The sequence below is a fragment of the Aspergillus foveolatus genome (assembly GCF_047715535.1).
Source record: "Aspergillus foveolatus strain CBS 279.81 unplaced genomic scaffold BDW70scaffold_15, whole genome shotgun sequence".
Classification (NCBI taxonomy): Eukaryota; Fungi; Ascomycota; class Eurotiomycetes; order Eurotiales; family Aspergillaceae; genus Aspergillus; species Aspergillus foveolatus.
In genome coordinates this window covers 467,313-480,464 of record NW_027396079.1, presented here as the reverse complement: position 1 = coordinate 480,464, position 13,152 = coordinate 467,313, and the positions used below count along the sequence as shown (strand labels likewise).

The 13,152-nt window shown below is 51.4% G+C and overlaps 5 protein-coding genes across 5 annotated transcripts; 3 read left to right on the top strand and 2 right to left on the bottom strand.

The window, feature by feature from the left end:
* Positions 1-2,549: 2,549 nt before the first annotated feature.
* Positions 2,550-4,255, top strand: BDW70DRAFT_149217 (major facilitator superfamily domain-containing protein; the record flags this gene model as incomplete). The annotated part of the gene is made up of 6 exons (XM_073738975.1): positions 2,550-2,646; positions 2,703-2,707; positions 2,805-3,422; positions 3,483-3,577; positions 3,669-3,888; positions 3,941-4,255. 6 exons carry the CDS (start codon positions 2,550-2,552, stop codon positions 4,253-4,255), a joined length of 1,350 nt encoding a protein of 449 aa, XP_073597527.1.
* A 562-nt stretch (positions 4,256-4,817) lies between these two features.
* BDW70DRAFT_26615 (uncharacterized protein) lies at positions 4,818-7,310 on the bottom strand. Its single transcript, XM_073743638.1, has 3 exons — positions 6,852-7,310; positions 5,690-6,801; positions 4,818-5,643 (listed from the first exon to the last, which is right to left on the bottom strand). The coding sequence occupies exons 1-3, from the start codon at positions 7,220-7,222 to the stop codon at positions 4,889-4,891; spliced, it is 2,238 nt and encodes a 745-aa protein (XP_073597526.1). The 5' UTR covers positions 7,223-7,310; the 3' UTR covers positions 4,818-4,888.
* A 493-nt stretch (positions 7,311-7,803) lies between these two features.
* On the top strand, positions 7,804-10,149 carry BDW70DRAFT_133615 (uncharacterized protein). The gene is made up of 5 exons (XM_073736357.1): positions 7,804-7,822; positions 7,879-8,632; positions 8,694-8,819; positions 8,882-8,950; positions 9,004-10,149. Exons 2-5 carry the CDS (start codon positions 8,518-8,520, stop codon positions 10,050-10,052), a joined length of 1,359 nt encoding a protein of 452 aa, XP_073597525.1. The 5' UTR covers positions 7,804-7,822; positions 7,879-8,517; the 3' UTR covers positions 10,053-10,149.
* Positions 10,150-10,174: 25 nt separating this feature from the next.
* BDW70DRAFT_149214 (rRNA (cytosine-C5-)-methyltransferase RCM1) lies at positions 10,175-11,986 on the bottom strand (the record flags this gene model as incomplete). Its single annotated transcript, XM_073738974.1, has 2 exons — positions 10,175-11,689; positions 11,759-11,986. 2 exons carry the CDS (start codon positions 11,984-11,986, stop codon positions 10,175-10,177), a joined length of 1,743 nt encoding a protein of 580 aa, XP_073597524.1.
* A 267-nt stretch (positions 11,987-12,253) lies between these two features.
* BDW70DRAFT_158689 (GNAT family N-acetyltransferase) lies at positions 12,254-13,000 on the top strand (the record flags this gene model as incomplete). The annotated part of the gene is made up of 1 exon (XM_073740562.1): positions 12,254-13,000. The coding sequence occupies one exon, from the start codon at positions 12,254-12,256 to the stop codon at positions 12,998-13,000; it is 747 nt and encodes a 248-aa protein (XP_073597523.1).
* Positions 13,001-13,152: the final 152 nt, after the last annotated feature.

Sequence of the window (13,152 nt, the reverse complement as noted above, 5' to 3'; positions counted from 1 at the left end):
CCAGACATCTAGCATTGGCTCTGTGGCAGTATCGTAAAGGGATAGGAGCTGGAGGCTTGGTTCGGTTAGGAAGGCTGAAGGCGCCGGCTAGGGCTGAAGGAGTTGGTTTAACTTTACTGGTGGTTATCCTTCGTCATTGGGTCAGGTGGTAGGCCTTAAAGGGATGACGGAGATAGATAGTTGGCAGATGGTGTTTGAAGAGGCTGGTCTGGGTTTTGGTGAGAGGATACTATATGGTTTGGTAGTCATGGGAAAGGGGTCGGAAGCGATGTACAGTCGAGAAAGATTTGTTAGGGTTGTGATACTATGCCTTGTTTCTCAGTCGGAGCGGATTAAGAGATGGTACCTGGCTTAGGACTAAAGGGAGATGAAGGAGACCAGGTTCTCAGGTGGGGCTACAGTCAGAGAACGACATTGAATCAGTAAATGAGGGGAGTGAAGTTTAGACAGAGTGAACTAGAGATGGGGGAGCGCAGAAGACAGATACAATTTTCAGATGAAGTATGAAGATATGTAAACAAGGAAGAAGCTGGCGAGAGATCACTTAAGGTGGATTTATAGATAGCGTAGACGAGTGATAGTAAAGTATATGACTAGATAGGAGTACAGATGGATCAAAATTCTAGGATAGGCTATAATTAGCAAACTCTCCAGGATAATAAACGATCAGTATATGACACATTGATTGTGCCTATGTGAGAATCGAGTATTGCTATCGATCTAAAGTGAGGTCTAGAGCACTGAATTTTCTCCATTTCCGGCTGAACCTAGTACTAATATCCCACCGCCAGGGAGTCTAAAAATGAGACTTAGCAAAGGTGAAACCTAAGCTTTGCTACTGTAAGCGCTAGACAACAACATCGTAAATAGTATACAGAGTCGTAGGCAAAAAGTTAGGCACTAATATCATGGATGAGCCCTAAGAATTGCATCGCCGAGGATTAGGTTATGTTAACGAACAGTCAGCTGCATATTCTTCTTTATTGTAGGATGGAGACATAACAGCAGAGGTATGAAGATATAGGTCAGGTATACTGCTCTTCAAAAGCTTCTCCCTCTAGAGGACGGGTTGCTTGAGTGATGAATGTGTTCAGGTGACCCTGAAACTGTAGACCAACACCAGCACTGCACAACCCTGCCAAATATTCAAAGATAGATGAAGGGAAATCAATTACAACTTGGAGGAGAGAGGATGCATCTTTATTATTAGTATCAATAAGCGCAGCAATCATGCCGGCTGTTACTTAGTCTTTTCGACAAGTTAAACTAGTTGAATCTATCGAACACATAAAGTCGGCAAGATCCATGAGAGTTGCTCTGCATCAGCAGCACTCCTTCCGCTTAAATCCGTGTAACTTGCGCTTCTGTATGACCCGATATTATATACAAGTCCTCGAGCACTACTTGGGGTGACCGGCATATAAAGTCTACGCCCAGCCGACGAAGGAAGCGTTCACGCACCCGGTTCGGGGAGGCGCTGCGTCAATCAGGGATAGGATATGTGGAGAAGTAATCTGATATTAGACTTAATATATGGTTGCATTGGCAAAGTTTATGAACTTCCGAAACGAAAGTGATGTTACATGTAGCATCGCTTTGCGGAGAAAGATATATCTTTGATAGGATTACGTGTGGAATCTCTCGTCAGGGTATCTGCTATAGCTCGACGGCTACTACAGTTGCAACGCTTTCTCTCTCTTGCTCCCCATACCCAGCAGTGCCCTGTCAAATATCTCACAATGGTTCATATAATTCCGGACCCTCTAGTCTGCTTCTGGTTTCAGAAGAGTATCACGGACAGGACTAAACCCAACCGATTCAAGCGGTTGCAACTGGAATCTTTTGCTTTCTGGCAAGATAGGTACGGACCCAGCTATATCCTACCCCTGTCATGAGACAATGTACAGCGGGTGATGGCTGCGGGTAAGCCGGCGAGGCCGGAAAGCCCTAATCATCCATCAGAAGCACAAGGTATTAGAAGACCTGGTCCTAATCTAACAATTCCCACCTAAAACTGGAAAAACAAGATTAACGGTTACAAAGGGCATATTAGGCCAGGCAGAACGCATAATCCGACGCCCTCTATATGATACGCTCTTTATATGACCCCAAAATAAAGAGACACATAGTTTCGCGTTTGCAGAATTGAACTAGTCAAAAAACATCTGTTGGCTGTGGAATTTACCAGGCTCTCCCGGGACGAGCCTCCGCAGGTGTGATGTTGTAATTCTGAGTTGATATTGCTACGACATGTACTCCAAATGGCATGTATTATAGTGGAGTAAAGCCCGCCATTTGAGAGGCCGAACATCTCCAATACAAGGCTATAATGGCGACCGTAGATACTGATTCTACCAGTGCTTGCGACATTTTGAATCCTAAGAATATAACTCGATAAGATCCCCTATCTCATCATTCTGTGTAGTCACCCGCCGCAAGTTTGAAAGCCGTCAGAAAAGGCAAATAAAGAGAAAAAAAGAATAAGAGAGAGTGAGAAAGCCATGGAAAAGAGTGTCGCTATCGCTGCCGTTGACTCACCTAGCACTCCAATGGCTGCTGAAGTCGTCGAAGCCGTCCGAGCTGAGGCCACCCCTGAGGAAGAGAAGAGGATCCTACGGAAGATCGACTTTCAGTATGGCGAACCTCGTATGCATTGCGCTCAATAACTCCGGGCTATGCCACTCAGCTCAACCTACGAACAGACCTCGTAAGCCTATCCACCCACCTACCTGCCTTTTCCACCACATCCTATTCAAAGCAAACATTAAATCCTTCAGAATCTTCACGGCAGCGAGTACATCTAGTGCTCTTCGGTCTTCTACTTCGGATATCTCTTCTGGAGCTGGCCTTCCAGCTATATCTCCATCCGGTTCCCGCTGGGCAAATACCTAGGCGCGTCGGTTGCGCTCTGGATTGTTGTGTTGGCAACCCATGCCGCATGCACGAACTTTGGCGGTCTCCTTACAGCCCAATTCTTCCTTGACGTCACCGAGGCGGCTGTTGCGCCTGGCTTTTCGCTCATCACGGGGATGTTCTATAAAACCTCTGAGCAGCCCTCAAGAATGGCGCTCTGGTTCCTCGGGAACGCCGTCGCAAATATTATCGCCGGTTTGATTGCGTATGGGATCGGGAAAATCGACTCGAACATCGCGTCTTGGAAGTTGCTATTCATCATCTTAGGATGCGTGACGACAGCATACGGGATCTTGCTGGTCTTTGTCCTGCCCAACTCGCCATCAAAAGCGTGGTTCCGGAAAGCGCATGAAAAGAAGATGGCCGTACATCGAACCGTCGAGAACAGGACAGGCCTGATGGATGAAGGCGTGTTCAGAGCAGATCAGATGGTTGATGCTTTGACGGATCCGCAGGCTTGGTTGCTGGTCGGGTATAGCCTCACGCAAAATATCCCCAACGGGGGTTTAGTTCGGTATGAATGCAGTGCAGTGTATCGAGGCGTGATCTAGAGCGCTGATGGGAAACAGTTCAGCAGTATAATCATCAACGGCGTTGGCTTCAGCGAGCTGAATTCGCTGCTGCTCTCGGCACCCGGCGGTGGTATTCAGATCCTGCACTGGCCGTCATCTGCTGGGTAGCGACCTACGCCAAAAAGAACCGGATAATTCTCATGATTGTGGTGACCCTTTTTTCGCTTGTCGGTATATCCCCAGGAATACGCTCCCGGACTCCAATCGCTGGGAAAGATGGGCAGGCATCTTCCTCCTCGGTCCCTTCGCAACCAGTATTCCCATCTCTTTGAGCTTAATTACATCGAATGTTGGCGGCTTGACGAAAAAGGCGACTGTCTCTGCGGTGCTTTTTCTTGCATATTGCACGGGGAACATCATCGGTCCTCAACTGTTTCTTGACGAGGAGGCTCCCAAATATCCCGTAAGTGGCACATCGCCGGTGGCTTCTCATACCTGGTTGACAGACTGCATAGACTGGGCTACGAGGCGTCCTTGTTGGCTTTGCCCTCGCTATCCTCTTCCTCGCTCTGCTTTATATCTACTACGAGTGCGAGAATCGGCGACGAGATAGGAAACACGGTCCCGTTCCAACGGCAAGTCGGCATCAAGAGACAGAGACGACTGACTATGTCACAGAGATGGTGTTTATAAATCGCACAGACAGACAGATACCCTCGTTCAGGTATACGTTGAAAGCACTGGATAGACATCGAACAAAGGCTGGAACCGAATACGTCTGGAATCATGAACAACCAGGCTATATAAGCCTCTGGTGGGAGTGTCAGTGAGACCTGCATCTTAGAGGCAATTAAGAAGAGGAAGTTTGAGCAACCGCCGGAGGTGTTCCAATATTCCACGTTGGTCGCAGTACTACCGTACGTTGAATTGGTGCCATCCGTCTTCCACTTACAATCCAATTCGCGAGCCCGAGACAATAAGGGAAGCCATGGAATCGGGCCATTAATTAGCTAGGTTGGATCAAAATTTTCTAGGGGCATGACTTCGCGATGCTAGCAGTTCGTAGCGGTTACTATACCTTTTGTATATGTGTATATCGCCGGTGGCTGAGAACATAAAAGCTGCACCATAGACCGGCGTACATGCATGAGAAGCCCTCGCGAGAACAGCGGCTATGTTTTTGCCAGTAAGCATCGCATCTGGCCCCCAATACATGATCCATTCATGCTCCATGTCGCGCGCACGCTTGTGTCTCATCCAAGCTTTCGCCGGCACTGTCAGCTACCAGCACCGGCTGAGATTACGCTGCAACTTTGCCTTGGAAGGTTGGGTTATTGATCATTACAATTAGAGTGGGTATCGAAACAGTTCAGGTAATGATAGTTACGAGAAGGATAAGTACGGGTATTAATAGTAGGATATCGACAGCGCGCTCAATCATCAAGCATAAAGCACACGAACCCTCATAGATGTGCGCTCGGGAACTCCATCAACTTGGCGATCTTTCGACTCAGGTGGTCCGCGATGGCCATGTTGGTGATCATGGGGTTGACACCGCTGGCGCTGGGGAAGATCGATGCATCAATCACATACAGGCCCTTCGTGCCCCAGACCTGACCATCTGAATCGACAACGCTGTGACGCGGCGATGTACCCATCCGGCAACTTCCCATCTGGTGCGCGCTGGCCCACATGACCCGGTCCGACGTCTTCGGTGCCTTGCGACGAAGTTCCTCAATCCACGCCTGGAACACTGGATCGTTGATTCCCAGGGGAGAACCACCCTTGTCTTCGGTTGGTCGAATGAATGGCGGCATGTCCCGGTATGATGTGTGAATCTCTCTGGCTCCTGAAATATAAGAAATCTTGGCAGTAGCAACTAATCCCTCAATCATGTGATTACGGTCAAATGCGGAGACGTCATAGTCAATTCGCACACGGCCGTCGTTCGGGTCGGGGTATACACGTCCAGGGTTTCGGTCTCTGACGAGCGTGATAAAGCCAGCTGAGCGAGGCAACTTGGCGACCTGGAGCTTGTAGTCCAGACCATCCCGCCAGGTAAATATGGGAAGTATCGCTGCCGGAAGCATGGACAAGGCCTCGAGCTTGAATCCATGGCCATGACCGTCAATGTCCTCAAACTCGTTAACAGCCGCAGTCAAACAAGCCCCCTCCCATGGGCGAATTTCTTCGTCGAAGACGGCATGCGCAACGGCAACTATGAATATTAGCAAAAGCCACAATCACCAAGGATATGAACATACCAGGGTGCAGATACAGGTTACGACCAATATTCGAGTTCTTGATGCCACTCCGTATGAGTAATAGCGGGCTATGCAGTGATCCACCAGAGACAATGATTTTCTTCGCCCTGACAATAACCTTGCGCTTGACGGCGCCAAGACCAGAGACACCAAAGTGTGCATCGCGGGAAACCCATGTACCGAGAACACCAGTAGCGACCTTCCCGGCCTTCTTCTTGGAAAAGAGGACTCGCTTGACATCGAATCCTTCAATGAATGTCGCCCCCGCGTTCGCAGCATCCACTAGATAAGTTTCGATCGGGCCCTTCTTGCCACCGGTATGGCAGCCCAATGTGCAGTGTCCACAGTAGTGCGTAGTGCCACCGGTGTTCTGGGGCACCGCCTTGGCTGAATAACCTAGTTTTCGAGACCCCTCAAGGATCATGCGGTTGGACTTGTTGTGGTTGATATGGTCGGCGCTGACGCCCATCCTGTCACAGACGCGATCCAAGCTATTTTGAAAATCCAAGGTGGTAAAGAACGGGAGGCCTCGCTTGGCCCATTCACGGCGAACATAAGCTTGAGTCTGAAGCGAGGCGGACCAGTTGACGGTACCACCACCCCCCCAGGTAGAGCCAGAGAGAACGGCCATCGAACCCTCATCGTTCATGACGGCACCAGCAGACTCGAACAGATTGTTGAAACCTTCATTGGGCTTCATGGGGAAATGCTGGTTTGTGAATGAATAGCCCTTGTCCACTACAATGACCCTCTTGCCGGCTTCTGCAAGGTTCTTGGCTGCGACGCTGCCACCACAGCCGCTTCCGATGACGAGCACATCTGTTTCGATCATCTCTGGTTTCTGCCCGGGAGGGAATTGCAAGAACTCGAATCGGAAGCCATTTTGCGGGGTTCCATAGATGGGGACATGGGGAACTCCAAGCGCCGGATAAAGGCTAGTACTGAACGTAACCCACATCTTCTTGAAGATCGCAGTGAGGGCGCGATAGACGGCGCGCACCGGTGGCAAGCGCGAGTCACTCCAGCTTTGGAAAATCTGCTCTCGCACATAGAAGGGTTGGTCCTGAATAGGGATCATCGAGCCCGTAAGCAGCAAAGAGCCGGCTTTCGTACTATACGACCGTAAGCATACGTAGAAGGCAATTGACCGAAAGCAACATACTTCAAAGCACTGAGGATCATACTCAGTCCATTTCGTCCTTCCTTGTGCACATGCTGAGTGAAGAGCCGCTGCAGTGCTTGGCGAACTTCCGGGATGGAGGTTAAATTTTCCTCCAAGAACTGTGTTGCAAGGGTATCTGCGTCGGGGCTGCGGATGGAGGCCCTTAGGGTCTCGAGCGCGGCGTCTAGCTTCGCCTGTGGTACGACCTTGGTAGCGCGCGATTTGCGGGCCCGGGGGCCACGCACAGACGGGATGACAGTATCAGCCAAAGATAGGAGTGTTTTCCATTGCAAGTCGTTAAACACCTGCTCGTTAGAGACAGGGGATACCGGGGCGACCAGAGGCGTGAACGAAACGAGTTGTTCTGTCATTGCGGACGACAATGGCGACGCTCAACTCCGCAAGCGGTGTAAGGATAATCAACCAACGAGAGTGGGGAGAAGAATAGAAACGCGATCCCCTCGCAAACAGAAAAATCCTGTGGGAGAGGAGCCAGCGAAGTGGGAGGAAGGGAAAATTGATATACGGCTGCAGGCAGTGTAGATCATCAACAGGGCGGAGAGCACCTTCCCCGGAATGATGGGCTAGAAAGAGCGGAGGTTGAGGACTCGAGGCAAGAACGAGCTGGAAGGGGTAGTCCTTGCGAATGATAGCCTCCGTATAGAGTATGTACCGTATCCCTAGCAAGCAATGAGACTACATCCATTCGAGTCGACCAACCCTGACGAGAGCTTCCCCGACCCTTAACCAATCAATTGTTCGTCGTCGCAGTGTCGAGGTGGGATGGGGAGGCACTCGGGGTCTTGGACCACAATGGCCGATCAACCGAGGCAGGTCCGCCGATAGAACAGTGGGTGAGGGTCAGGCCATTCTGCCTCGGCCACTCAAATCAACTGGTTTCGCGCAGAGGAGCTCATATGAATAAGAGTCGAGTCACGAACAAAGTAGACGGCCTACCGCTACTATAGCAAATATAGTAGTAGTACATTAGTGGAGTGAGACGCGGGGAAGGAGACTGAGTCCATACTTCTTTCAGTACTGTGCACAGTCGAACAACCGAGCCGTGGCCATGTGAAACCGTAAGCTTCCCACCCCTCCGCATCGCCATCTCCAGTCCTTAACGACACTAATAGGAACCGACGCCATTATCGATATCTAGTCTTTTTTCAGGATCTCGATGTGGAGTGATCAGCCCATGGTCGCCGAAACCGGGGTAATCTCCACCGATTATTGACGTTCGGGAGAGTTGCGAAAACAACAGACGATACTCCATAGTAGAAACTGCTGTCTCAATCAGAGTCACTTGAAGACCATTTTAAGCGTTTCCTCAAAGCAAAAGCATTCAATGCTGATGGGGAGATTCATCATAATTCATGATGGATTGTCCGTGAGGGAACCCGGAATATCTGCGCCGATTGCTCCGACCGCTCGTGACTTGGACATTCGGCTTGAGCTCCAGCTCCAGCTTTAGATCCCAGCTTCTATGCCTTCCACTTCTTCGCATCAGACATTCTCATGATATACTGCTAAAGCCATCGACGTCTATTTACCTTTGACTGCGTTCGCCTTCATCAGCCTCCAGCCTGTGTTCTTCGAGTTCAATCCACCACCGTGCCATGCGGTAAAGCCATACTCCTTCCATATCATTTTAATCAAGCGAACGAAGATGGCAGCAGACAAGACACCGCTGCCAGTCTGCACACTTCCACCCGAGAAGGTCTTCTCTATCCAGATCGGCACAAAGCTCTTCCGTCTCTCCGGGGCCTCCATTGCGTCTGATGGTTAGTTGGATCTGGTTCCTAGCGCCGTACGGTCGTTCTTATGATGATGGTTGTTGTTGAGCTCCCTCGTACTTCTCGCGATTCTTCGAAGACCAATTGACCCAGAACCCTGATGGGAACAATATCCGCACTCTATATATCGACCGCGACCCAGTCACTTTCCGGGAAATCGCCCGACATCTGCAAGGTATTCAGCCCAGCTGTCGCAGCCAAGGCCTCAATAAGATAGCCTAACAATACCTCTGCTAGGATACCATTGCCTCCCCGAAGATGGAGCTGAGTTCGTTAAACTGTTCGCCGACGCGCAATTCTACAGCCGTACGCTCATCCAATACCAGTATTAAATAAATGCGCCAACTAATTAACCTCAGTTCCCCGGTTGATGTCCCAACTTTTCGAATCCCAGATCATAATCCAGATCGGCGACCGCCATTTCCAGATTTCGCGCGACATTTTCTCTGGGCCCGGCGATAGCCCAAATTTTTTCACCCTCGGCTTCGGCGCCTTCTTCGCTTCCCCCGCGGAAGTCTTCCCTGGCCTAGACCGACGCGGCCTCCTACGGCCTCCAGCCATTGTACCGCCCAGCGTCCCGAACCGCTCCGGCGACGTCTTCGCGCAGCTCGTCCACCTCCTCCAAGGCTACCCGCTGCACGTTGAGAGCGAGGCGCAACGCGCGGAACTGCTCCGTGACTGCCGCTATTTCCATCTCCGCGGACTCGAGCAGAAGCTCATTCCGCACCATATCAGCTTCAATCCTCTTCGGCGCCGCTCAGAGATCGTGATCCGCTTGGAGGATGTTCGGCGCTCTGGTATTCGGGTTGAAGCACCATCACCGTCGCCAGACAGTCGCGAGGGTGGCAGCGGTGTCTCGGTGCAATATGCACGGCCCTTCGCGGACGACTCGCCGCACGACTTGATCCTTGAGATCGGCGGCGAAAACACAATGATTGACCTCGCCACGATGCGCCCAACATTCTTGAATTCCACACAAGCACGTGTCTCGAGCCTTCTTCAGGTAATCCTTGAGAGGAAGAACAGCCAGGACCGGAGCAGCAGCTCAGCGGCAGCAGCAACCGCACATTCAATCCGCGCTCAAATCGACGAGGAGACAGACCTGACGATAGACGGCGCGCAACAGGCCAGCAACCACCAATACCATATCCCAGACCCGGCCTCAGCAGAGCCAGCCCCGAAACGCAGACGGGTAAAAGTGGAAGGGTTGGAGGCGGCGTCGCAATATGAAGAACAAGACGGGAGTATTAGCGGTTCCTGGGTTGTGCGCAATGGCCAGTGGCGCATTTCAATACGTCCCGGGGCGAGTTCGGGTGATGGGGTGCAGTTTGCATTCGTGGGCATTAAGCTTGATGTTTATACCAGGGAGAGAGTACGGAATCGGAAGCAGGCTTTTTTGGGGTCCTAATTGGACTGAGCTGGAAATGCATTGTACCTACGTATATACGCAGCATGTCGAATTGTATATACACCATGGACAAAACAAGTCATTATGCTTGAAAAGATATTCTCTATGAGAAGAGTGATGGTTCAATCGGAGAATCCCTCCCATTCCTCATCCTCATCTTCATTCTCTTTTTCAATGTTATTCTGGCCCTCACTCTCATTCTCGCCATCGACCGTTGTGCCAAAACCATCATCATCCCCCTCCCTCACAAACCCCACGACAAAGAACCCGCCCGTCCCCTCCTCATCCCCAGGCCAACATCTCAAACAACCCTCTAACTCCTCATCCGACAAATTCACCTCACCACCCTCAATAGCACCACCCCCACTCGGCTCCTCTCGCTTCACACCGCGATGCTTCCACCTCTTCAAGCCTTCAGGCTGCTCATCCCGCCTGAGAACTCTCCATCCTCTCCGCTTCGCAATATCACTTTCCAGTATCCGTTGCACAACGGCCTCGTTTTCGAGAAGATGTATTGAGCACGTGCTGTATGTCACCTTCCTAGCGGCGGGGAAGGTGAGTGCGTGCGTGACGATTCGGAACTGAAGGTTTGAGAGCTTGAGAAGGCGATCTTGGGTTATTTCAGAAATGGGAGTGTCGTTTTCGGACGTTGATGGCGTTGCTGCTGATGTTGATGATGAGGACGTGGGGAGTTGGTTGGAGGAGGTTCCAGACGAGTCGTTGCGCTTGCGCTTCTTGCCTTGAGTTTGGTTCTTCGATCCTGATGCTGGGGTATGTCTCCCAGGCGCAGGGAGAACGAGCTGCGGGACATCGTCGCGGCCGATGATGCCGCTTCCTGAGCAGGAAGGGTCCAGAATAAGGCCTGTGACGTCCCTAAAGCGGGGGTCTTGCGGGTCAAGTGCGAGAAAGTCCTGTCCCTGAAGGACGGTAGTGAAGCTATCTGCGCCAGCGATAGAGACCATTTTCTTGAGGATTTTTGCGCGGATTGAGGAGGCGTCCATGGATATGATGCGGGATGACTCCGCCTTCTTCTTAGACCGAGCTTTGCAGAGCAACGAAGCCATATGCGTAGTCTTGTTGCCTGGCGCGGCGCACCCATCTACCAAATCCCCTTGCCCAACCCAGTCATCACCAAGCAACAGATAGGCAGGGAAACAAGATGCCTTATCTTGCAGGATAATCTCTCCATTCTTGTACGCCGGCGTACTTGAGAATTCAACACCAGGCGCAACAGCCACAAGGTCCGGGATATGCGGGTCTAACCGCATCCTCTTCTGCTTATCGTCTCCACCAACCACTAGACCGTCCAGTGACTCGACGTTCTCGAACGCTGCAAAAGTGGTCTTCAACTGCGCCTCCATCGTTGTCAGTACATTGTTAACTCGAACCCAGCGTGGATAGACCGCGCTGCTACTACCCTTGGCCCCCAGCGCAGCCAATTTTTCTTTCCGAACAGCCTCCTTCAATTCCGGAATTGTCGCGCAGGTGCGCCGAACGCGCGCTTTTGTGAATTCCCCCTTTAGTCGAATCTTGTGCCTTTCGACAGCTTGACGGAGCGGGTGGGATGCGGGCGCGGCGATGCCATTCTTTGCGAGGAGATGGTCGTGGACGAGGAGGAGGGCAAGCAATGGGGTGAGCTGGATTCAGGTATTCTTGGTCAGTCAGCAGGACTCTCTATGGTGGACATAGCCACATTCCAGATACACCAGGACAGGGCGATGGTGAGGGACAACCTTGGGTTCAAGTTTCAGAATTCCAGCCTGGTCGATTACTTCCTTGAGCAGGATGTCCCATTTGGCGGCTTCGGTGATGAGCGCGTAAACCTGTGCGGGGGAAGCTTTGAGGTTGCGGGAATTGTAGAGCCGAGACTTGAATGAACCCCCAGCAGAGGAGGGCGTCGTGAGGATCGACACGGCGTCGTAGTATAGCGACATGTCTCGCCTAGAGAATGTGACCACTTCTGACTGTAAAAAGTTCGGAGGTCAAAATTCCCCGATTTCAATCTGCGGATCCCAATCGGAGATGGCCGTGTTTGCACTGTTTGCCAGATTTATACTGTAGGGCACTCTTATCTAAGTTATCTACGCCCTGCCGAGTGCATTTGTTCCCTCCCACGGTTCGACTCCTCGTCTACTTCTGAACTCAATTTCCCCGGTGACAACCAAAAACAAAAGTTTCCCACTTCCAGAGACGCAACTAAGATGCCTCCAACAAGAGACTCAACGGCATTCACGACCTCCCTCCTCCCGCCGCCCGGCGCAACTCAGAAACTCATCCTCCCGACGCGGACAATCCCCTCCCCCACCGCAAACCCCCCGGTTTTCAACGACGCCCTCGCGGTGCGGTTTGAAGTCTTCGTCGATGAGCAAAAATGTCCGCCGGAATTTGAGATCGATGAGGACGACTCCCGCAGCTGGCATTGCGTTATATATGATACTGAAGCCGCAAATCCGGGAGCACAGGAAGCAGAAATAGAGCCAAAAACCATTAAGCTCCCTGTTGGTACACTCCGGCTTGTCCCACCGCCTCATGCATCGCATGAGAGTTTTGTCGCGGTCTATGCGCCGGGGACGTCGGATACCGGGCGCGATATAACAGCGGATGGGTATGACTTGGAGCACGAGCCGTATATCAAGTTCGGGCGGGTTGCGGTTTTGGCGGCGTATCGGGGGTGTGGGCTTGCGAGGCGGTTGATGGAGACGGCGATGGCGTGGGCAGAGGAGAACGCTGGGGAGATTAATAGGTCGTTTTTGGAGATCTATAAGCGGGAAGGGGGGGATGCTCCAAGAGCCCCGCTGTGGAAGGGTTTGGCTTTGGTCCATGCGCAGGTTGATGTGGAGAAGTTTTATGAGCGGCTGGGCTTCGTTACGGATGAAAGTCTGGGGAGGTGGGTTGAGGAGGGGATTGAGCATGTTGGCATGTGGATGCGGTTGGATGTCAAGAGCTAAGCGACTAGATTCTATATAATGAATGTACTGAAAGATTCCTAAAAACTTTGTTTTTGAATTGTCAATAACGCCTCTAAGTACCGAAAATAGGCTGCGTCGGATATCGTAACGCCATTGTAAATGAAAAAGATTAGGATAAAAAAAGGGAAGAA

What these genes read in the sequence shown, in the direction of transcription:
- BDW70DRAFT_133615 (XM_073736357.1), top strand. Translation starts at nt 8,518, where the DNA reads ATGGCAGCAGACAAGACACCGCTGCCAGTCTGCACACTTCCACCCGAG. An exon ending in GGCCTCCATTGCGTCTGATG is followed by an intron (nt 8,633 to 8,693) that starts GTTAGTTGGATC and finishes GTTGTTGTTGAG; the next exon opens with CTCCCTCGTACTTCTCGCGA. An exon ending in CGACGCGCAATTCTACAGCC is followed by an intron (nt 8,951 to 9,003) that starts GTACGCTCATCC and finishes AATTAACCTCAG; the next exon opens with TTCCCCGGTTGATGTCCCAA.
- BDW70DRAFT_26615 (XM_073743638.1), bottom strand. Translation starts at nt 7,222, where the DNA reads ATGACAGAACAACTCGTTTCGTTCACGCCTCTGGTCGCCCCGGTATCC. An exon ending in ATGATCCTCAGTGCTTTGAA is followed by an intron (nt 6,802 to 6,851) that starts GTATGTTGCTTT and finishes ACGGTCGTATAG; the next exon opens with TACGAAAGCCGGCTCTTTGC. An exon ending in TAACCTGTATCTGCACCCTG is followed by an intron (nt 5,644 to 5,689) that starts GTATGTTCATAT and finishes TAATATTCATAG; the next exon opens with TTGCCGTTGCGCATGCCGTC.